This window comes from Lepidochelys kempii, chromosome 6, assembly GCF_965140265.1.
Source record: "Lepidochelys kempii isolate rLepKem1 chromosome 6, rLepKem1.hap2, whole genome shotgun sequence".
NCBI classification, from domain to species: domain Eukaryota; kingdom Metazoa; phylum Chordata; order Testudines; family Cheloniidae; genus Lepidochelys; species Lepidochelys kempii.
Window position 1 is genome coordinate 68517592 of NC_133261.1, and position 24209 is coordinate 68541800.

At 43.6% G+C, this 24209-nt stretch overlaps 1 protein-coding gene across 5 annotated transcripts in view; it reads right to left on the reverse strand.

Annotated features, from left to right (window-relative positions):
* Positions 1 to 2263: 2263 nt before the first annotated feature.
* DPF3 (double PHD fingers 3) overlaps positions 2264 to 24209 on the reverse strand; it is a 221720-nt gene continuing 199774 nt past the window's right edge. The window contains exons 9-12 of one of the 5 annotated variants that reach the window (XR_012159436.1): positions 23705 to 23817; positions 20872 to 20953; positions 13617 to 13836; positions 2264 to 2968 (exon numbers count right to left, since the gene is read on the reverse strand). Coding sequence is in view for 1 of the 5 variants with exons in the window: in XM_073348533.1 (XP_073204634.1) it covers positions 13766 to 13836; positions 20872 to 20953; positions 23705 to 23817 (266 nt within the window). In the remaining 4 variants the exon portion in view is untranslated. Of the gene's footprint in view, positions 2969 to 4274; positions 6537 to 9852; positions 13837 to 20871; positions 20954 to 23704; positions 23818 to 24209 lie in introns of those variants that run through there. The other 4 variants (XR_012159434.1, XM_073348533.1, XR_012159439.1 and 1 more) reach the window with 4 other exon arrangements.

Genomic DNA, 24209 nt, shown 5'->3' on the forward strand with positions numbered 1-24209 from the left:
AATATTTTTTTTTTTAAAAAGAAAACCTACTACTGTCCTCAGATAAAAAATCCCATAAGAATGAGCCTGCATTTTGATGCAACAAACTAAGCAATGTTGAGGCTCATGTTGACTTTTGCTGCAGTAGGAAGACCATAAAATGCAATGCCTGCTGGAGGGGCAGGTTGAGATGGAATGGAACATTTTTCCCTATGTTTTTAAACAGCATTTTACATATAGCCAAGAGAGCAGATAAACCATTACAAGACTATTAATTCTGACTTGGAATGAGCTCAATATTTGAATTTCAGCAACCCCAAAATTCCAGGCTCTCCAGATCTCTAGGTTTGGTTCAACCCTTTATGGAAGTAGGGGCCATTGTGAAGTTTAGCTTTTAAACACCATTAATTTTGGAGGTGTTAAGATTTAGGTTGGGGCCTATTTTGATTACAGAGTTGAACATGCTCCTTTAAACTAGTTTGTGGAATACAGTTGTTAAGAAATACAGTAAGGTTTTATTTTAAGAGAAGAAAAAGAGATGATATGAGACAAAATATGGAAAGATGATTCTCAAAAAAGCTTTAATGAAACTAGCCTTTGGAAATTTTTCAGTCACTGTTGCCTTTCCATAAGAATGTAGGAGCAAGGAAATAAGAAAGAATCAGGCAAGAACTCCTTTTGCTATATTCTCTGGGGAGCTGTGAAAGGGTGGGTATGTTATGTGTTACATTTTATCTGTTCCTCTGATTTTGAATAGATTCTCTTTCCATCTAGCTGCAGTGGCAAAGGCTCCATCAGCAGTGGGCAAAGGGCATCAAAATCAAGTCTTGAACTTACGATACCTGCAACTGTCTGGTGTGTCAACAAATGACTATGTTCAAGCACAGTTCACAGGCTGAGGAGAGGGTGTCTTCTGCCTATGTGACACTCATTCACTCTGTATCTTAGACAATTTAAAGGCAATTCCAATCTTAATTTTCATGACCACAAACCACACAGCAATTCCCTCAACTACTGCTAACTAGCAGCTTAGAAATATTAAATGGCAGAGGCATAACTTGAATCCTTTCCCGATGGACAAAACTCCCCAGTGTGTCACTCCCCAGGACTGCACAGGTAAAATGAGGCTAACTAACACTAAGTCTTAGTGCCAGACCAAGAAAGACTCTCTTGGACAGCCTGCTCACTCACTCAGGACATGTGCACTGTGATCAGTGGAACTGGAGTCAGAGGGCCCATGTACCTTGGAGGGACAATCATTGGAGGTCACCAGAAAAACAGGGAATGTGAATGAAGAGAACAGGACACAGCGTTTAATAAAGATCCACTAGCTCAACTTAACTTGCATTCAGCTTCACTCTTTGCTGTTGAAACAACATGGAAAGGAGAAGAACCTGAAGTGGATTTTGTCAGTCTTCTCATTCATTAGGAATGTGAAAAAAAGCTGAACTAAACCCCTATCCTCATCCTCTGAAAGAGGCAGGTACAGCTCCTGCGTGGCCTATGTTGGGTTTCAGTGAACTGAGTCATAGTGGGGACTGGACTGAATGAAGTCTAAAAGGATGTCAGTATCTGAGAAAGCTGCAATCAGCAGAGTATGAAATATGGCTTACATTTGAATTTATAAGCTCTGGGTGAGGAAAATTCACCTGAAACAATGGTTTTCCTGTTCCAAAATAACAATAATGGTGGATATTTCAAATGCATAAGCGAGTAATATAATAATACTTTGCACTTCCACCCAAGGGTCTGAAAGCATATTACAAACATTAAAGAGTTATTGGCCTGATTTTCAAAGGTGCTAAACACTTCCAGCTCCCATCAACGACTGTAAAATCAAGGCATAAATCCTATTAGGCCCCTCCTCCATGGTGACAAACTTAATTATTTTCCCCATTTTACAGATAGACAAACGGAGGCATGACAGAATTACACAACTTGCTAAAGATCAGGCAGCAATTCAGCAGCAGAGGTGGGAACAGAACTCTATACTTTAACCACCCATCCATGCAGATTATGCTTGCATAGTCTGCCAGCCCACCTTACTTAAGTGCGCATACATTCCTCCATGGTTTTAGGGCACCCGCTGGCAACTTCCAATCATCCTTCTTTTAGTTTATCCCTTGGTTAACACTACGGGCGAGATTCTGCCACTCTTACTTATGCTAAGTAGTGCCTTACTACATAATGACAAGTTTCAGAGTAGCAGCCATGTTATTCTGTATCTGCAAAAAGAAAAGGAGTACTTGTGGCACCTTAGAGACTAACAAATTTGTTAGTCTCTAAGGTGCCACAAGTACTCCTTTTCTTACTACATAATGTACCTCTTGATGTCAGTCATGCTATTTGTGTGTGTGTGTAACGGGTCATCAGTGAGAGTAAGGGTTTCACATTCTGGCTCTAATTAAAGGTACCAGTGCTAATAACGATGCTGCTGACTGAGAGTGTGTTGTTATGGTAATCATGACAGTGAGGTATTTGGGGGCTGATGTTACTGCTGGGAGAGTTCCCTTGGGACCAGAAAGACCTCCTGCTCTGAAGGACATTAGCTCCCTTCCCCTCCAAAAAATCGAGTTTATCTCATATAATCCAGACTGGGGTTGGTGCCTGCCCTGAAAAGCCACTTAACTAGCTGCCTGGGCTGGAGGTCATTATTAGTAATTATATCTCCACTGAAGACAGATTTGGCTGCCTGCCAGTCCCAGCTCCTGCCCTTCTCTGACCAGAATGAGAAAATACAGCCAATCAACAAGAGCTTTTCATTTCCTTTGCAGGGCCTTGACTGTTCAGCATGAGACCTCTGAACTGTCACCTGAATCTCATCTGTGTGTGCAGTACCACTGACCTGAGGCTGTCAGGGTTTTCATGGGGTAGGAGGGAACAGTGTAGTGGATAACTAGAAGAGAATTCTTCTCCATCTTCAGCTGTGACCTGGTTTCATAATAGTACTTAGTCCTTATCCAGTGATTTTCATCCACAGATCTCAACGCTGTGTACAAAGATGGGATAGAATTACCATCTCCACTTTATATATGGGGAAACTGAGACACAGAGACTGGGTGACTTTTCATGATCATATATCAAGGCTTTGGCAGAACTGGGAATAACAATGAGATTTCCTGATTCCAGTGGACCAAAACAAAAATTCTATCCCTTCTGGCTGTGAAGAAAACCTCCCAAGTAACTTAAAGTAGAGTTTATTTCCTAAGCCTGCACACAGGCAGAGAGAAACAATAGTTCTGAGAGACGGAACTTGCTCCATTTAGTTCAATTGCTTGTTAATGCTGAAGCCCAAAGATGACAATTAAAATGTACATATTGTTAATTATTTCACTGCTGGTCATTTTAGTAGAGACACTGTGGTTTTGAACTGTGGGCAGAGCTTGTATAGACTACACTATATTTCCTGCAGTTATTGTGGCTGCTGCAGTAGCAGGGGAGTTAAGAACCATATCTAGCATAGGTTGCTGGCACACAGGGTTCACATCAGGAAAACACAAAGGACATCGTGGGCGTGAGGGGGTGCAAGTGTGTGAGAGAGAGAGAATGCCACAGATTTAGTCCTGGGATTGGGTGAAATAAAATGAGCCCATACTCAGCTTTCCCTGTCCTAAAACATTAACACGTTAAACTATGAACTGGTCTGATGTTAGCAATGAAATCTTTGGAGAGGTTTATCATGAACTGCGTGAGTGCTGCCCCTTCTCCATTGCTTCAGCTCCTCCCCTCCATTCAGATCCCAAATTTGGCTCCTGCCAGATTAGAGGTTTCATGCAACAGTCTCAACAACAGTTTGAACAGTCTCATGGAACTGGAGATGGGAAAGACGTGTTATTTATTTGTAATGCGGAAGCATCTTAGAGGCCCAGATTCATTGTGCTAAGCATTGTACAGGTTTATAGCAAAAGGAGGTCCCTGCACCGCAGGGCATACATTCCGAGTCTACAGTGAGAGACAACAGGTGCACACAACAGATGGATCACAAGATAACAGTGCGAGCCTCTCCAATCTGGCTTCCACTTTCTACACTCCACTGAAACTGCTTTCAGCAGAGTCTCTAACAACCTCTTCCTTGCTAAATTTCAGGGTGAATATTTCACCCTCCTCAGCCCATTGGCTGCCTTAGGTATAATTGTCCGTCTTCTCCATCTTGAAATTTTGTCCTCCTTTGGCTTTACAAAGTCTATTCCCAGGGCCTGATGCAGATTTGTTCCCGATTGTGTTATTTCCATTGTTTTATCCGGACTAGTTTTTAATGTCTGAACTGAAGCAATGCCGCTTCTTTCACTTTTCCCTTGGAAGACTATTTCTTAGAGTAACAAATTTCAGTGTTTAGTCATAGATATATTGGATAGATAGATCTTGCTGAAGGAGATCTTTCTGTTAATCTAAATTTTCCCTTTCTCATTTGTCTTCCTGTTACTGCTAGTTCTACCCTCATGTACCACTCTAAATGATTCCTATTGCTCCATGGTTGTTTGAAATACTTTCCTACAATCCCTTGTTTTAGTTGTTTCTATGGCCACATCTATACTACAGGGACTACAGCAGCATAGCTACAATGCTGCAGCTATGCTGGCATAACCTCTGTAGTGTAGACGCAGCCTATGCTGATAGAAGAGGTTTTTCCATTGCTGTAGGAACTCCACCTCACCAGGTGATGGTAGCTAGGTTGATGGAAGCATTCTTCTGTTGACCTAGCTGTGCCAACACTGGGGGTTAGGTCAGCATAGCTACAGCACTCAGAGGTGTGGATTTTACACACCCCTGAGAGCCGCTGCTATGTTGATCTAAATTTTTTTAAGTGTAGGCCAAGCTTAAGAAAACTACTTTGATGCAAGAGCTTTGAATTAAACAGCTGCACTGAAGAAAATAATCCCCTGGAACATCATTGTGCACAAGGTACACTAGCCCTGCAACAGTGACAGCCTTAATTCATATTTCTTTCCACATTCATCCTTTTTTCTCCCTCCTGTATGACCCCTTTCAAAAAACAGACAGCAGATAAAGAGAAAACACAACAGCCCCACACCTAATATGCTGTGTAGGAAATTATCTTTTTGAGTCAGAGTGTAATAAACCCCTTTCAGAGTGCAGGAGAGAAGCTTGGGAATAGCAGTTTAAAAGCCACGGGGAGTAATGTTTGCTTCATATGAATGCAGTTTAACAGTGGCTTTCCAGTCTCAAGACCTGAGCTAAACCACTATTTGCTAACACAGTTAAAGGATAGTGCTGCCCCAACCACACTAGCAATAAAACACATGCTAGAAAATGGACACCCTCCACCCTGACCAATGCTGATAGCTGTGTTAGCATATGGCTATATTCAACTGGAGTTGGCGCTCAACAACTGTGGAAAGCAGTGCACAATCTCAAGTCGGGGAACCTAAAAACTGAGATACTCAAAATTAACAGGTGCTTTTGAAAAAGCCCTTTGGGTGGCATGAGGTAAAATTTACTGTTTGTAAAGCTCTTTGAGTGCCTCCGATGCAAGACGTTATGAAAGTACAAAATCCTGTTAACTCTGAGGTGAGCACAATGCTAGGTAAAATGAAGAGGGACTCACCGGTAGTCACACAATACAATCACTGTAGGCTGTTGGTCAAGAATGCAAATATTCCTTTCTTTGTGAGAGGGAAGGGAAAAAATGCAGCACCCTCATTTTCCTTTTTAGTAACTGTTAATTATTTTCAGGCTCTGCACTAAAGGGGAAGAACTAAAGGTTAAATGTGCCATGGTCACAAAAAACAAAACAAAAACAAAACCCCAACCCAAACCAACCACCAAACTACACAATATTAAGGCTCTCATGGAGCAGTCACCGTGAAATCCAAACTAATTATATGGCATTCTTTGGCACCTCTTTCCAGCTCAGGGTAGTAACAGAAACTTCCCTCCAAGTAGAGTGAAGTGTGGTTCTAGTCAGACACAGGACTATGTAATTGGATGATCCCATCTTTAGTTTTCTCTCTTTGCTTCTGCATTAAATGTGATTCATTTAAAAGCTAAGTCGTGGTTTTGCTGTGAATGCTGCAAACTCAATCTTGGATCTCAAAATCAAGCTACTGACAATTTTATTGATGCTCCCTGTGGGAGAATAGGATCTTATTCATGTTTCCATAGCTGTATTAGCTCTGAAGGGCTAACGGGGAGTATTTGCTTGTGATAGTAAAATAAGCACATCTGACTCAGATATACACATGGAAGAGATCTGTTGCATGGGTTGGTACTGCTTAGATACAGTCACCTTTTCTGACTATGCGCCTGATTCACTTACTCACTGGTTTCCTGGACCAGGATCCAGTCAGTAGAGCCAAGAACACGGAAGGGCCAGGACCAAGCTGGCTGGGGGATTCAACACATCTCCTGGACAGCCTCACCCAGTGTAGCTGAGTTGATAGTTGCTCCTCTCTGGAAGAATCCCTAGGGTAGGACAGCTGAGGTGCTAGGCTGTCTCTTTCAATGTAATTGCTCCCATGGGCACACAGGAAGCAGTTTGCAACTCACTGTCCCAACACAGGTGAATCATTTCCCATAACTGCACTTTAAGGGCTCATCTAAAATAGGATAAAAGATGGGGGAGGATGGGTTAAAATGTGTGACCAAATATGTTTTAATGAAAAATATTTCAGGGCCCTGGTACAGAGAGGAGCTGTATTTTCACGTCACCTCAACCAGCTATCATGTGTTTCAATAGATCCTTAGAGTTTAAGCCAGAAGGGACCATTAATGGATGATCTAATCCAGGGGTTCTTAACCTTTTTCTTTCTGAGGGCCCCACAGCATGCTTTTAAAACTCCATGGCCCACCCATGCCACAACAACTGTTTTTCTGCATATAAAAGTCAGGGTTGGGGTTCGGGGGTAGCAAGCAGGGCAATTGCCACAGGGGGTCCCGCAAAGCTAAATTGCTCAGCCTTCAGCTTCAACTCTGGGTAGCAAGGCTCAGGGTTCCAGGCTTCAGCCCTACGCGGCAGGGCTTCAGCACTCTGTCCTGGGCTCCAGTGAGTCTAATGCTGGCCCTGCTCAGCGGACCCACTGAAACCTGCTTGCGGCCCCCCAAAAACCCCTGGTTGAGATTTGCTGATCTAATCTGATCTATGTCACAGACCATAGAATTTCACCCAGTTACTCCTGTGTTTGACTAACTGTTTGACTGTAATTGTGGTTGACTAAAGCACATCAACTAACAAGGCATCCAGTCTTGATCTGAGCACTTCAAGAGATAGAGAATCCATCATTTCCCTTGGTAGTTTGCTCCAATCTGCATTAAAATACTGTATACTGGAGTTTTTAAAAGTATCAGTTCACATTTATTCACTAGCAGTTTTAAAACACTCACCTTTTTATCCTAGTCTAACCCTCAATATTTGGTTCGCATCAAGTACCACTAACGACTCACACAGCTGTGCCAGAGCCAATGGAGAAACCCCTTTACTGTAATCACAACCATTTACTTTTTAATGTACCGATTTAGTTTTTTAAAAGCCTCTAAGAACAACATTCCCAAGAAACAAATAAAAATGGTGAAAATTGTTCAACTTTGAATGGACATTTATTCAATGTTACTTCCTGCCATGAAAAAAAGAGAGGGAAGCATGACAACAGAGTCCCCAGAATGTTTTTCCCTTACACTAGAGCTTAGAATCATCAAACCACAGAAGTGTAAAGCTGGATGAGACCACAACAGGTCCAGCCCCTGCACTAACACATGACCAAGTAAAACCAGACCATCCCTGACAGGTGTTTGTCTAACCTATTCTTAGAAACTTCCAGTGATGAGGATTCCACCCCACTCCCTTGGAACCTCTTCCACAGCTTAAATGCTTGTATGATTAGAAAGGTTTTCCTAATGTCTAACCTAAATCTGCCTTTCTACAGATCAAGCCCATTACTTCTTTTCCTATATTCAGTGGACATGGAGAACAATTGATCACTGTCTTCTTTATAACAGCCCTTAACATAGTTGAAGACTCTTATTCTTTTTTGAAGACTAAACATGCCCAGTTGTTTTTTTAACCTTTCCTCACAGGTTTTCTAAACCTTTTATAATTTTGGTGCTCTCCTCTGAACTCTATCCAATTTTTCAACATCATTCCTAAACTGTGGCGCCCAGCACTGGATACAATGAAATGAAATCAGGAATGAAATCAGGAGGGCCAAATCGCACCTGGAGCTGCAGCTAGCGAGAGATGTCAAGAGTAACAAGAAGGGTTTTTTCAGGTATGTTGGCAACAAGAAGAAAGCCAAGGAAAGTGTGGGCCCCTTACTGAATGAGGGAGGCAACCTAGTGACAGAGGATGTGGAAAAAGCTAATGTACTCAATGCTTTTTTTGCCTCTGTTTTCACTAACAAGGTCAGCTCCCAGACTGCTGCGCTGGGCATCACAAAATGGGGAAGAGATGGCCAGCCCTCTGTGGAGATAGAGGTGGTTAGGGACTATTTAGAAAAGCTGGACGTGCACAAGTCCATGGGGCCGGACGAGTTGCATCCGAGAGTGCTGAAGGAATTGGCGGCTGTGATTGCAGAGCCATTGGCCATTATCTTTGAAAACTCGTGGCGAACGGGGGAAGTCCCAGATGACTGGAAAAAGGCTAATGTAGTGCCAATCTTTAAAAAAGGGAAGAAGGAGGATCCTGGGAACTACAGGCCAGTCAGCCTCACCTCAGTCCCTGGAAAAATCATGGAGCAGGTCCTCAAAGAATCAATCCTGAAGCACTTGCATGAGAGGAAAGTGATCAGGAACAGCCAGCATGGATTCACCAAGGGAAGGTCATGCCTGACTAATCTAATCACTTTTTATGATGAGATTACTGGTTCTGTGGATGAAGGGAAAGCAGTGGATGTATTGTTTCTTGACTTTAGCAAAGCTTTTGACACGGTCTCCCACAGTATTCTTGTCAGCAAGTTAAGGAAGTATGGGCTGGATGAATGCACTATAAGGTGGGTAGAAAGCTGGCTAGATTGTCGGGCTCAACGGGTAGTGATCAATGGCTCCATGTCTAGTTGGCAGCCGGTATCAAGTGGAGTGCCCCAAGGGTCGGTCCTGGGGCCAGTTTTGTTCAATATCTTCATAAATGATCTGGAGGATGGTGTGGATTGCACTCTCAGCAAATTTGCGGATGATACTAAACTGGGAGGAGTGGTAGATACGCTGGAGGGGAGGGATAGGATACAGAAGGACCTAGACAAATTGGAGGATTGGGCCAAAAGAAATCTGATGAGGTTCAATAAGGATAAGTGCAGGGTCCTGCACTTAGGATGGAAGAATCCAATGCACCGCTACAGACTAGGGATCGAATGGCTAGGCAGCAGTTCTGCGGAAAAGGACCTAGGGGTGACAGTGGACGAGAAGCTGGATATGAGTCAGCAGTGTGCCCTTGTTGCCAAGAAGGCCAATGGCATTTTGGGATGTATAAGTAGGGGCATAGCGAGCAGATCGAGGGACGTGATCGTTCCCCTCTATTCGACATTGGTGAGGCCTCATCTGGAGTACTGTGTCCAGCTTTGGGCTCCACACTACAAGAAGGATGTGGATAAATTGGAGAGAGTCCAGCGAAGGGCAACAAAAATGATTAGGGGTCTAGAACACATGACTTATGAGGAGAGGCTGAGGGAGCTGGGATTGTTTAGCCTGCAGAAGAGAAGAATGAGGGGGGATTTGATAGCTGCTTTCAACTACCTGAAAGGGGGTTCCAAAGAGGATGGCTCTAGACTGTTCTCAATGGTAGCAGATGACAGAACGAAGAGTAATGGTCTCAAGTTGCAGTGGGGGAGGTTTAGATTGGATATTAGGAAAAACTTTTTCACTAAGAGGGTGGTGAAACACTGGAATGCGTTACCTAGGGAGGTGGTAGAATCTCCTTCCTTAGAGGTTTTTAAGGTCAGGCTTGACAAAGCCCTGGCTGGGATGATTTAACTGGGAATTGGTCCTGCTTCGAGCAGGGGGTTGGACTAGATGACCTTCTGGGGTCCCTTCCAACCCTGATATTCTATGATTCTATGACAATACTCCAGCTGAAGTCTCACCATTGCTGAGCAGAGCAGGACAATTACCTCCTGTGTCTTTCATACAAGGCTCCTGTTAATACATCTCAGAATGATATTAACCTGCTTAGCAACTACATCACATTGACTCATATTTAATTTGTTATCTACTATAACCCCCAGATCCTTTCCAGCAGTACTTCCACCTAGCTAGTTATTCCCCACTTTGTAGATGTGCATTTGATTTTTCCTTATAAGTGAAGTACTTTGCACTTGTCTTAATTGAATTTCCTCTTGTTGATTTCAGTCCAATTCTTTAATTTGTCAAGGTCATTTTGAAATTTAATCCTGTCCTCCAAAGTGCTTGCAACCCCTCCCATCTTGGTGTCATCCAGAGATTTTACAAGCATACTCTCCACTCCATTATCTCAGACATTAATGAAAATATTGACTAGTACCAGACTCAGGACAGAACACCACCAGATATACCACCCCACCCCCACCCCCAGTTTGACAGTGAACATTGATAACTACTCTTTGATTACTGTCTTTCAACCGATTGTGCACCCACTTTAAAGTAATTTACTCTGGACCACATTTCCCTAGTTCTCCTGTGAGAATGTCATGATTATGCTGGGTTTCGAAAACTGCCTTATTGTGGATTGTTCCTTTAAATAAGTGTACAGCAAAGGAGTAGCATAAGGAAATGTGTCCGATGGTTAAAAAAGCTGACTGTGAATCCACTTTTTCACTGTATGACTATGAGCAAGACATGGTATAATTTTTCTGTGTCTCTGTAAAATGGGTACAGCACTATTTACATAATGGGTATTGTGTAGATTAAATAATGAATGTTTTAAACACTTTGAAGTTGTCCAGCCCTATGTACATGCTAAGAACTATTACTGAGTGGAATGTACCTGCCTATTGCCTAAGAATAAGGCTGTGAAGCGGGGAGATATAAGTTGCAGGAGCATCTTAATGTCAGAGAGGTGAAAGCTTTGGATTTATCAGGCTGCTAGAAGTTAACTGGAACTGTCTGTGCATGTAGATATGCGAGAGTAAAGCCTGAATGAATGAAGTGTAACTGGACCATGACAAGAAAGTTACTATTAATCTGAACTCATACATGTGCATTCTGGACTGTAGCAACTAACTCTGCCTTGGTAGATTGGATATGGAATGCAGAGGCTCTAACACAATCAGTTCTTGTTAATGCTTTGAGTAGAGGGACACAAGGTACAGCTGATAGGCCAACTGAGGCTCCTGGAATCTTAGGATGTGGGCTGCTGCTGCAGTCTCCCTGGACGTGCAAGGTGGAGATGACACTGCTAAACACTTGTAAATTTTCGTGAGGGCTTAACTGCAACAGGCAGCAAATATGAAAGTCATGGCAATTTATTTTGCTTAACTAATGTATGCAAATGTGTGTGCAAATAAGCTGTGGCCATCCAGCTCCTGGCAAGCTGCCAGTGCGTTTTCTGTACCAAAAGGTGTGGGCACCTCTAGTATCTTGAATCCGACTCAGTCTCTAGTTATGGATCCAGCACATCCGCCGAGGGAAACTAAGAAGGCCACGTGCATGGGAGCATTGGAGAAATGTGACAGACTCCATTAGCTCTTCCTAGGGGGATTCTAACAGACAGGAGGGAGCTGAAAAGAAAGGTGACGGCCGCTCAGAGATTTGGATGAGACAATGGGGATGAATAGTTTGAAGTGCTTCTGCATGTTGCCCAATGAGGCTGAAAGAAAGTTGGTCATTTAAAGTTTTTAAATGGTTTTGTTTAAATAGTATGTAAATCATCTTATTGTAGCTGTGTGGACACAAATGCTATTTGATGGTCTAGGATTGTATAATGTAGGCCTGTAGTAGAGATTTAAGCTTCTATCTTCCCCTCCCAATGTGTGTCAGAAAGATGATTTTTGCACACTTTTCAACTGACACTATCTCGTAGTTTTGGGACGCTACATTTGGGCATTGTCCCCTACTAATGGATTAAATTAATCCCAGGGGAAGACAATAGAGCTGCACGAGGGGTAGATTTGGTGCAATAGGGCTAGAAATAAAGTGCTCAGGTACCACCTTGGAATGTAAAGAAAATAGTTTTCGTGGGATTGAAACAATTCTAGGGCAGTTTTGTGAACTCACACACAACTGCACTATGTGTGAGTCCACGAGAACAAGATTGAGAAACTGACCAGACTGGTTTCTGTGTCCAAGCTGAAAGAAGTGAAAAAGCTAAACAAACCACATAAAAAATTAAAAGTAAATTAAATTTATACAATTCATTTAAGTTTAACAGTCTGAGGTGTTATTAGTAACACAGGGAAGGACCTTTTTTAAATTAAATTACATTTATTTTGACAATGTTAATTTAAATCCTCAGGGTGAATAATTTTGCAGAGGGGCTTCAATTAATATGTATATCCCAAATGCAATCTTAGTGTCCTTACCACCTTGCATAGGCATCCTGAGCCACTCATGCTGCTTGGGATTCATCAACCTATATTACATTCCTCCTCTCATGCAAGCTTTTAAATCTGTGTATAAACAGATTTTATATGTCACACCCAAGATACTGTAGAACAATTCTTGTATACTTGATAGAATCAGGAGTAGCATATTTGCAACTTTAAAAATCATATTTTTAAAAAATAGTCCTTACATGTTTGACCCCTTAGATTACTGAAATGGAGAAGATTGTTTAAAAAATACTTATTCTCCATTGATGCTTTTGTTTTGTTGTTGTTCACTTTTCTCTATTTCACTCAGTTTGGACAGTGACAATACAGTGAATTACAGTGATGCTTCCTGGTTCTGATACATGAGCTCAGTGCTATTTTGTTTGGGTGTGCTACACATCAGGGGACTGTTTAAATAAAGAAAAGCTATTTTTATTTAAATTTAAAAACCACCATGGCAATCTTTCTTTTCAGGTTCTGTAAACCATTACTCCTCACCTCTTTACAAATAAAAAACAGCCTTTTGGATCTGATCTTAATAACAGCGCCACTTTAAGATGGTCTCCCTGAACATGAAAAGAAACTGGAGAGGGGTGGAGTAGGTGCCTCTGAGTCTATATATATTCTATTCTTCTTTCATTTACACTAAAATCAAATTTCTAATATCAGTAAAAAGGAAAGGGTTTGACGATTCAGCAAAGAAACGGTCACCCAAGGAATTTTAGATCAGTTCCTGTCTCAGTGGCAATATGCTCGTGTTAGTCACAACTCAGGAAGAACAGAGCTACCACAACCTTCAAAGCCTCTCTAGAACTACACCGTTTTTCAGTTTTCAGTCAAGCCTGTGAGGTTTTCAGTTTTCGGTTTTCAGTCAAGCCTGTGAGGAGTAATAGTTCCCAACATCCCAACCAAAGTATCTCATCAGTAGTGCTTTGGGAACTATGTTGCTATTTCTTTGTTTACAAAGAAGACCAAACAAAAAAGCACAAGGCCACACAAAATCTACTTCTCGGTATCAGTGTAACAATTTCCCCCTTAACATAATGCATGTGAGCCTATTACAATACAGCATCAACCATGCACAGCAGTGAAAAGATTCCATTTCGAGCATTAAAAGGAGAACATGTTTCTTCTAGTAGAACCCAGGAGGTGCTATATTAGTGAAATCTACTCTTTGACAATAAATACCATTGTTATCTCTTCTTATACTTGAGTGTCCATTCTCTTCGATGTGTGTGTGTGTGTGCGTGCATGTGTGTGTCTTTGTGTTCTGGATGGGAACTGTGCGCTGGTACCACAACTCCAGAAGCAAATTGCATCTTGATCCCTGGAGCTCCTCAGGCTTGAAAGCCAAAAGCTGATGCTCTCTCTCTGAGTAGTTCTCGGCACAAATGACAACTCCAGCTCCCTGTAAATCAATGAACAATCAATCAATCTCACATGCACAGTATTATCTCTGAATACTGAGACTGTAAGCTAGGGATGGTTTCAATGGGACTGAAGGTATCTCCCCCAACTGGAATTTCCAATATCTTTCTGAAGCAAGTACAGCATTGCTCCTTTCCCGCTGGTATTGTTCACTTAGGGCATGGCTACACTGGAAACTTCAAAGTGCTCCCGCAGCAGTGCTTTGAAGTGCGAGCGTGGTCGCGCATGAGTGCTGGGAGAGAGCTCTCTCAGCGCTCCTGGTAATCTACCTCCACGAGGGGATTAGCTCCCAGCGCTCGGAGCCTGTTTACACTAGCGCTTTAAAGCGCTCTGACTTCGCTCAGGGGGGTGATTTTTCACTCCCCTGAGCCAGCAAGTTAGAGCGCTATAAAATTTAAGTGTAACCAAACCCTTAGAGTCGGACTATCCCCAGAAGTTACTGGTCAGTTGTGATGTGCAGCCTCACAATACTTTTTGCCATTTGATAACTTAATCCCAGCACTTCCCAATTAAACAGAAATCTTGTCTATTCAGTTTCCAAAAAGTTTCTCCCTATCAGTTTAGTTTCCTCTTTAGCAAAATTTTAAAAAACATAGAACTCCTGTGGTCTTACACATCATGGCTACATGGTTGATTCATAATTATTCTTGTCTCAGCCCTGTTGGACATTCCAGTACACTCCATTAGAATCATTCTGTAGGCCTCTGTCAGTTTCTATTGGGCTCTATTGATTTTAATTGAAGGCCCACTAACCTCAAGAACTAGTAGATCAATGGGCCAGTTCTTCTGTTCCAAAACCAACTAACAAACCAGAACCAGCAGAAACACTTTCAAGTAGAATTTCTTTCAAGGACATAACTATGTACTGAACATAATACTGATCTGAAAATTCCTCCCTTTCCAAGGTACAGATGGTCTGAACAGCACTGAAAACTACTCTAAATAGTTTTTGGCTTGTCTAAATATGTCAGGGAGGTACTGCACATGCTGCCTGAACACAACAAGAAGATGGAGTCTCATTGGCCATTATGACTCCATGTTTAATGATATTGTATGGGGATTAACAAAAACAAAACCATTCCCATAAAACATTACAGACAGGCCTAAACCATAAGACCATCTCTAAATAGGGCATTTATAAACTCTACTGGGGAAGAAAAGGAGAGATTTCTTACCTCTACAGTAACTGGAGTTCTTCAAGATGTTTTGACCCTATGGTGCACACCTTCCATTAGAGATTTTTGAGGAGCAGCATCCACGGGTCTGTGCCTGCACCCTACACATCTTCATGCTCCAGATGGAGAATATATAGGGAGGGGCAGACACGCCAATGCTCCAGTTTCTTCTCAACCCCAAAGTTCAAAGGCAAGGACTCCGAAGCAGAGAGGAAAGGGAGGGCAGAGTGGAGTACCCCTAGGGACATAATATCTCAAAGAACTCCAGTTACTGTACAGGTAATAAACATCTCCTTCAAGTTATTGTTCCTATGGGGGCTCCATGTTAGGTGACTCCCAAACAGTACCTCAGGTACAGAGAAGGGTACTGAGCAGACAAGTTCAGAACAATTTGGAGCACAGCCTCACCAAAAGCTGCAGCTGATCTAGAGGTGTGAACAACAGCATAATGCTGGGAAAAAGTGTGCACCAATGACCAGAAGGCAGCTTTGCAAATGTCTGGAATGATATGTTCTTAAGCAGTTCTTACAGAGGTGGACTTCACCCTTGTGGAATGAGCAGTCCCCTACATGGAGGGTGTACCCCAAACGCTTTGTAACATGTTAAGACCCATTTAGATAGTCTTTGGGTGAAAAGAGGAGCTCCCTTCATTCTCTCTGAAATGGAGACAAAAAGTCTAGGAGAGGATTTGAAGGGTTTAGTTTTGTCAAGATAGAAAGCAAGGGCTCTTTTCACATCTAGAGTTTTGAGACTAGTCTCTTCCCTTGAAGCATGAGGTTTGAGGTAAAAAAGAGCAGTAGCTGAAAGTCCTGGTTGATGTGAAAGTCTGATGAGACTTCAGATAAAAAGTGAGAATGAGGACAAAGTCACCTTGCCTTGGTAGAACACAGTATATGGTGGATCAGCCATAAGAGCTCCCAATTCACTTATTCTTCTGGCTGAAGCAATGGCTACGAGGAATGCAGGTTTTTGCAGCAGGGAATAACTTCCCATATGTTCAAAGGGGGTTTCTCAAGGCACTGAGAACTAAATTAAGGTTCCAAAGTGGCATGGACTGTCCTATGTGAGGAAAGAGGTTGGCCACTCCCTTCAGGAATCTGGTAGTGGCAGGTTGCACAAAAAGTGACACCCCTTCAACTGCTTCCACTTTTGCAGGTAGGTGTCACCAACCAAGCCATGTTCAGTCAGGCCCAGTTGTTGAAATGAGAGTTCAGCCTACTGTTTAACCCTGGGCCTAGGGTGGGCGGAGACCAGAAACGAGCCAAGGTCAGTGCCAGGACAGAAGTTGAATGCCAGGGCTTTAGAGGGTAAACTAGAGTTGTAGGCCAGGGGCAGAGCCAGAGATCAAAGCCAGAAGTCAGAAGCTAATGAGGAATGGGCTGGAGCAAAAGCAGGAGCAGGGATTGGAACAAGGCAAGCACAGTTACAGATACGATATGCACTTAGCTGCTGCTGATCTGCTGGGAGACCAGGTTTATAAGCAGAGCTGCTAAACCAGCTGCCAATGAGGAGCTGTGGCTACTCGGTCAGCTCCAAGGCAGTGCAGCTGGGCTCACTGGTTACAGTGAAGTTAGTCAGGGTGCAGGTCAGCAGCTGGTCTGATATGGTCTGGCCCCTCACAGTAGGTTTCCCTTAGGACAGGCTTCCTACTATTCAGCAGCACACACTGCAGCTCAAGAGAACAATCCTGCTCTAGGCCAAAGAGCCATCAAGGAGCCAGGTCAAGAGGTGTAATAAGGAGAGATTGGGGTAAGAACTATATTTGTCTTGACCATTTTGGAGCTAAGAGGATAACTGCTGCTTTCTGCTGTTTCAGCCTATTCAGGACTCTGAGGAGCAATTGTGTTGATAAGTGTATAGCAGAACCTGAGGCTAACGGCTGAAGAAGGAATCTTCCAGGGAGTTGTGACCAAGTCCTCCCCTCAGGCAGAGGTGATGGCATTTTGTATTGGAGCCACAAAGAGGTCTATCGCTGAAGAACCCCAGGTGAGAAAAGTCTTCTGAAAGATAGTATTGCTCAGTTCTTATTTGTGATCCTGGCAGAAATGTCTGCTCAGAGTGTCTGCGAAGATGTTCTGCAGACCTGGTAGATGGGCTGAGATGTCAATCTGGTGGGTGAGACACCAGTTCCAGAGCTTTATTTCCTCTGCACATAAAGATTGGCATGTTGTGCCTCCTTGGTGGTTGATGTAGTATATCGTCGCTCTGTTGTCATGCCTCTTACGGAGTGAACCTGGATCCTGAGTAGGAAGTGAAGGGACATGTATTGGACTGCCCTGAGCTCAACAACAATTCCTGGGGGTCCATTTGCCCTGTGCTGTGGAGTCCTGAAAGTGAGCTCCCCAGCCTTGCATGGATGCATCTATGAGGATGATCCTTGTGGGAGATGAATGCAAAAATGTAAAACCCTCTTCTGTTGAATTTGGGAGGAACTAATTCAATTCCCTCAGTAACAGGAGGGATTGAGCTTCCTGCTTCAAGAGACCCTGATGAGAAGGATTCCTGAAAAGGGACAGGAAGAAGGGGGAAGTGGTTGAATGGGATGCTGTATTCTAATGAAATTATTTCCAGTATCCATCTGTTTGATATGCTCCCAGAAAGGTGTGAAATGGGAGAGAGAATTCCCATAAGTGGAGGGAGGACAGAATGTTACAGCGTAGGATTCATACAGCGTGGTGATTCATGACTGTCAACCAATAAGCCAAAATGGTCACTTGGATGAAGTTGGTTACTAGGAGGCAGCAATAGAATACTGCTTGTGGGAAGTAAAATACTGAACTGGGCGACACTGTTGGACTGTCTGTGACTTGTTATATTTTTGTTGTTGTTGTTGCAGGGATGTAAATGCCCAAGGATTGCAGGGTCTTTGTGAGAGTTCAGGGACGCATCTGTCTCATTGCTGAAGGGCTTGGGCCCTTCCAAGGGAAGATCTTCTAATGTATTCTACACTTCTCTAGGAAGACCAGAGGATTGCAGCCCTGAACCTCGACACATAAATATAACTGCAGCCACAAAGTGAAAGGCTGTGGCAGCCACACTGAGTGAGGCTTGCAAGGATGCTTTGGCAATTGTCTCTTCTTCTGAAATAAGGCCTTGAAATTGGTCCATCTGCTCCTGGGGCAGATGGTCAATAAAATATGAAAATTTGATGTAATTGGTGGAGTTATACTTCACCAACAAGGCATCACTGAACTGTAGTGCAGCTGAAGAATAACTCTTGCATCCAAGAAGGTCCAGGTATTTGAGCTTGTTATCATGAGGAGTAGATCTCAACCAGCGCTGTCTGTTCCTTTCACTGATTGTGTTGACCACCAGGGCGGTGGGATGGGAAAAAATGGTATTCGGAGCCCTTGAACAGTTTTTTGTCAACCATCTTCCATGTAGGTGAGATGATAGCAGATGTCTGCCATACGTTACATGCTGGAGAGAACAGGGCATCATTAACAGACAGGGATATTTTGCCATGAGACGTGGTATAGAAAATATCCACAAGGAAGTGCTGGGGCTTCTGTATTTCCTAGAAGGGAATTTGCAAAGTCATCAGATCTTGACAAAATTTATGATCATCCATACTGAATGGTGAAGGGAGCAAAATGGTTTCATCTGGAGATGAAGAGGATTTTATTGGAGAGAGGTGCCTCCTCCTCAACTCTTAGTACTTAGTCCTCTGCGGAGCAGGCTCCCTGGGTACTGGTGGCTGCTCCTCTTGACAGGCCCTTTTACATAAGAACACGCTATACAATTGGTCATCATAGGGGACCCAGGGTTCCAGAAAGCCCAATGTGACAGGACATATGGGAAAGGAACAGGACCCCAGGGGTGTTCCTGCCAGGGTTGGTGGGATAGATGACAACTAGTTTTTGGAGTCTTATTGTCAGGATACACCACTGGGTCAGGATGTTGGAATAGGAAGGTGGTCGAATCTTAGACAGAGATGTCTGATCCTGAAGATTTGTCATCCGCTGTGTCCAATGGAGGGGCAAGGAGAGTCAGTACTGGCGGTCAAGTAGGTATTGGCATCTGAGTTGATACTGGTGCCCAAGTTTTTGGGTGAGAGGGCTGCAGTACTGGTTGGTACATTGATGTTGGCAGAAAGGCCCTCAGTCTCTAAGGAGAGGAGACTCAAGCCTCTGTCACTCTGTGGTCCTCATGGGAGAGGAATGAGGTCAGTACCAGCATTCCAGGGCAGTACTCCTCAAGCTGAGGTGAATCCAGTGGTAAAGAGACAGTACAGATGGGCTGTCTGCACACTCCTTGTGTCTGTGGCCCTCAGAGGGTGCCAGAGCTGGGGCCGGTGGTGGTTTCTTTGAAGAGTCCTTGTGCTTGGAGGACTCTGAAGGTACAGAGGCTGGTGCCAAGCATGGTTGTTTGCCAAGATATTTTTCAGTACATAGCATGCTGGAGTTCTTTTTCAGTGAGATCGGGTCCTCAGTATTGAAGGAAGCAGGAATCTCAGCAGTACCCACAGCAGGATGCAAAGTCTCCTTAGACCCTGGTCTCTGGGGTGACTTTTCCCTCCATTTAGACTCCTTGTCAGGAGACCAAGATCTCTTCTTCTTTCAGGGCCTCTGGAGCTACCCATTGTTTTTTGCTAAACAGAGCTAGAGCCAAAGAAATCACCAGAACAGTCTGAGAAGATGAGGCCAAAGTATGGGGGGGTGGGCAATGGGATCCTGTAGATCTCAGGGAGCACTCCATAAGGAGCAGTTTCATTCTATCCTCTCTCAGTTTCCTTGATCTGCTCTTGAATCCAGAGCAGACCTTGCACTTCAATGGGATATGGGACTCTCTATAGCACTGGGGGCATTTAGAATGCCCACTACTGAATGATAGGTCTGGCAGGGTTTGGGTCAGAGCCCACAGAAGTGAGGCCATAAGTGAGGAAAGGCTGAGGGTGGCAGAGGCCATAACCATGGCCAACAAAAAAGGGAACAGAACCCCTCCCCTCAAAGGCACAAACTTGTGCAGGAAAAAAAGGAACAGAGTACTAAAAATAAAAGGAAGAAAGAAAATAAAAGAAATGGAGAATGAATAGCTAAAAGGTTAATCTAGTGGACACCACAATATTCAGTCTCTAGCCACAGGCAGTTGAGAAGGAACTGGAATGGCAATAGGTAGGCGCCTTCCTATGTATCTTTGGTCTGGAGCACAAGGATGAGTAACATGCAGGTGGACCTGCAGACACTGCTGACAAAAAAAAAACCTCTGATTGATAATGTGGCACACCTGTAGGGACAATAACTCGGAGAACAACATAAAATTCAGGTAAGAAGCGTCCAACTATGAACTTCTGTAGTGAACCTAACCTAGCGGATTTCCCAAATCTGCTGAGTCACTTTAAAACACAGGAGAGCTGTTCTCTCATTTACCAGGTTTTCATGAGGAAATGTCATTGAGATTGCTTTCTCCCTTGAAATGCAGCATATGTCAGGAAGGACAGCCTACTCCCCACATTTCTCCAGCAAGGAGTATTGTAAACTCCCCATACCTGAGAGGTAGATTAATGTTAAACAGGGCCCAGACCCACCAGATTATCAGCCCTCATCCCCACTAGACAGGAGACGTCTAGCTCAGGCTTCCCCCAGTATAGAATCTTCAACCCTTCCAAATGGTCTCTTGTTTTCCTTCAGGACTGGGTCCTTGATCTGCCTCCCTGGTAAGCCAACTGTTAGCAATCAGATGTGCACTACAAAGCTACCTGACATTTTGCCTCTGCCTCATTGCTCTGAGTCTGGTTCCCAATTCCTTCACCCACCTTGCCCACGGCCACCTTCTGATTTCCTCCCTCCTCCCCATGGGCCCTTCTGTTGCTCTCGATGTAGACTTCCAGAACATGTTACCTTCTGGAGGCTCGGACACTGGTGGGTTTAAGCAATACATGTGATAGCCACGGTCGCAGTCGTCACAGAAGAGCAGCTGGTCCTGAAGCAGAATTGTTGGCGGTGTGGGGGGGAGGGAGGAAGAGAGAGAGAGAGAATGTTGATTAGTCTATTGCTGAGGTGGGAACAAAAGCATATGTAAATCAGTACTGCACACTTTTGAACATAGCTTTAACAATAAGCACATACGGAACATGAATGGATTTACAAAACCTCACATTTCTGCTTCCAGGGTCAACCACCACACTCTCCTCACTTTGCCACAACAACCCTTTCTGGCCACATCTGAATTGAACAAGACAGCTTGAATTTCTAACTGATAAATCTCCCTTTGATCTGCGGGAATCCACCAGCAAGATCAGATAAATGGAGAGGCATTTATCCCCGGACCACACCCATATATGAGATTGGATTTTCCACTTCATTATACCCTCATAGATTTAAAGGCCAGAATGGACCATCATGGTCATCTAGTCTGACCTCCTGCACATTGCAGGCCTTTTCTGCAGAAAAGGACCTAGGGGTTACAGTGGACAAGAAGCTGGATATGAGTCAACAGTGTGCCCTTGTCGCCAAGAAGGCCAATGGCATTTTGGGCTGTATAAGTAGGGGCATTGCCAACAGATCGAGACATGATCATTCCCCTCTATTCGACACTGGTGAGGCCTCATCTGGAGTACTGTGTCCAGTTTTGGGCCCCATATTACAAAAAGGATGTGGAAAAATTGGAAAGAGTCCAGCAGAGGGCAACAAAAATGATTAGGGGACTGGAACACATGAGTTATGAGGAGAGGCTGAGGGAACTGGGGATGTTTAGCCTACAGAAGAGAAGAATGAGGGGGGATTTGATAGCTGCTTTCAACTACCTGAAAGGGGGTTCCAAAGAGGATGGATCTAGACTCTGCTCAGTGGTAGCAGATGACGGAACAAGGAGTAATGGTCTCAAGCTGCAGTGGGGGAAATTTAGGTTGGATATTAGGAAAAACTTTTTCACTAGGAGGGTGGTGAAACACTGGAATGCATTACCTAGGGAAGTGGTGGAATCTCCTTCCTTAGAAGTTTTTAAGGTCAGGCTTGACAAAGCCCTGGCTGGGATGATTTAATTGGGCATCAGTCCTGCTTTGAGCAGGGGGTTGGACTAGATGACCTCCTGAGGTCCCTTCCAACCCTGATATTCCATGATTCTATGATTCACAGAACCTCACCCACCCACTCCTGTAATAGACCCATAACCTCTGTCTGAGTTACTCAAATCATGATTTGAGTAACTCAAATCATGATTTTAAAACTTCAAGTTACACAGAATTCACCACTTACTCTAGTTCAACCAGCAAGTGACCCATGCCTCATGCTTCAGAGGAAAGCAAAAAAACCTCCCAGGGCGTCTGCTAATCTTACCCAGAGAGAAATTCCTTCCCGACCCCAAAAATGGTGATCAGTTTGACCCTGAACATGTGAACAAGACCTACCAGCCAGAGATCCGGGAAAGAATGATCTGTAGTAACACAGAGCCCTCCCCATCTAGTGTCCCATCTCCAGCCATTGGGGATATTTACTACTAGCAGCCACAGATGGGCTACATGCTATTGTAAGCAGTCTCATTATATCACCACCTCCGTAAACTTATCAAGGTCAGTCTTGAAACCAGTTCGGTTTTTGCCTCCACTGCTCCCCTTGGAAGGCTGTTCCAGAACTTCACTCCTCTGATGGTTAGAAACCGTCACCTAATTTTAACCCTAAACTTGCTGACAGCCAGTTTATATCCAATGTGTTCTTCTTCCAGCACTAGCCCTTCACTTAAATAACTCCGCTCTCTCCCTGGTACTTATTCCGCTGGTTTATTTATAGAGAGCAATCATATCTCCCCTCAGCCTTCATTTGGTTAGGTTAAACAAGCCAAGCTTAAGTCTCCTCTCAAAAGGTTGGTTCTCCATTCCTCTGATCATCTCTGATGTTACCTAGTCCAGAGAATCCTTTCTTGCCAGGACCTTTTTACTCTCCAGCCTGGACAGAACAAATTTAGCAAAGTTCAGCAGGTTAGTGAGGGGGGTCTGTTCAGTGGCTCACATGTAAATGAGCTGTTCCTATCACGAGGACTGTAGCTCTTCACATTGTCACAAAAAAAACTCTGTTCGGATAGGCAACACCCATATACTGCACTGAAAATCCCCCCTTCGCTCTTAAAACAGAATGCACCCAGACTCTTAAGATTTTTCTGTTTTATTGCTAAAAACAAAATCCAGAGAGCTGCTTGACGTCTATCTTGCTATGGAGCAAAGGAAATGGACTAGATTATCAATAAAAAGTCCCTTCCAACCCAAATGTTTCCATGGTTTTGGGTTTTATCATAAAAATTGAAATTCATATGAGCTTCAAATTGGGTGACACGGGGGGATTAGTAATAGGAGATAGACCTGCCATCTCTAGACCATCACCCATTCAAATCCAGCCCAGATCACAGCTGTTCAATGACCTATGTGACATTGGGTTTGTGGCTTCAGTCCAGTTTCTATGGGACAAGTGTCCAAATCACAAATACGATCATCTAAAGTGGCCTTATATGACACCCATGATAATCTCAGGAGAAACAAATGATTAAATGAGTCACTGCAACTGGACCAGAGAGGTTCTTTCCATGTCAGGGCTCAGGTATACTGAAAGAGCAATGGAGGAGTGACCCATCGCTGCTGCCAGTGTTTTGCAGTTTTGTAGTGAACCAGAGGACAGTATTCTAGGGCAGTCGTTGCAGTCGCTTTCACCAGTACTAATTTACATTAAAAAAAAACCAACTCACATCGTTTTCAGAGGTCCCGCAAAGGCTGCAGGATTTGCACTCAATGCATTGCCACTTATAGGTTTTTACAGCCTCCGTCATGTTTGTGGTGAATTGCAGGCAGGTAGGGTGTCCTGGAGAAAATTGGAGAGGACTGTTGTTATTACTGTTTACTTTTTTAATTACTTGTTATTAAATTGGGGGACAAAATGCACATGGACATGGACTGATCACAACATGGGCTGCAACTAGCGGATACCAAAGAGGAAAGCAGGCATTAACCCTTTCGCTGCTGGGCACACAAAAAATCAGAGTAATCCCTGCCCAATTCCCCATTGGCAAAGCAGTAATTTGTTCAGAGCTCTTAAAAAAATTTTTAAAATAAAGTGAGAGGAAGAAAGAAATCAGCAGCTCCCCGTTTCAGAGGGAACTCATCCATCTTAATAGGAATGGAATTATGTTTTAATTGGCAGTTAATTCAGCCTGATTGAAGGACTTGGTTGCAATGAGATTTTATTCCTCTTTT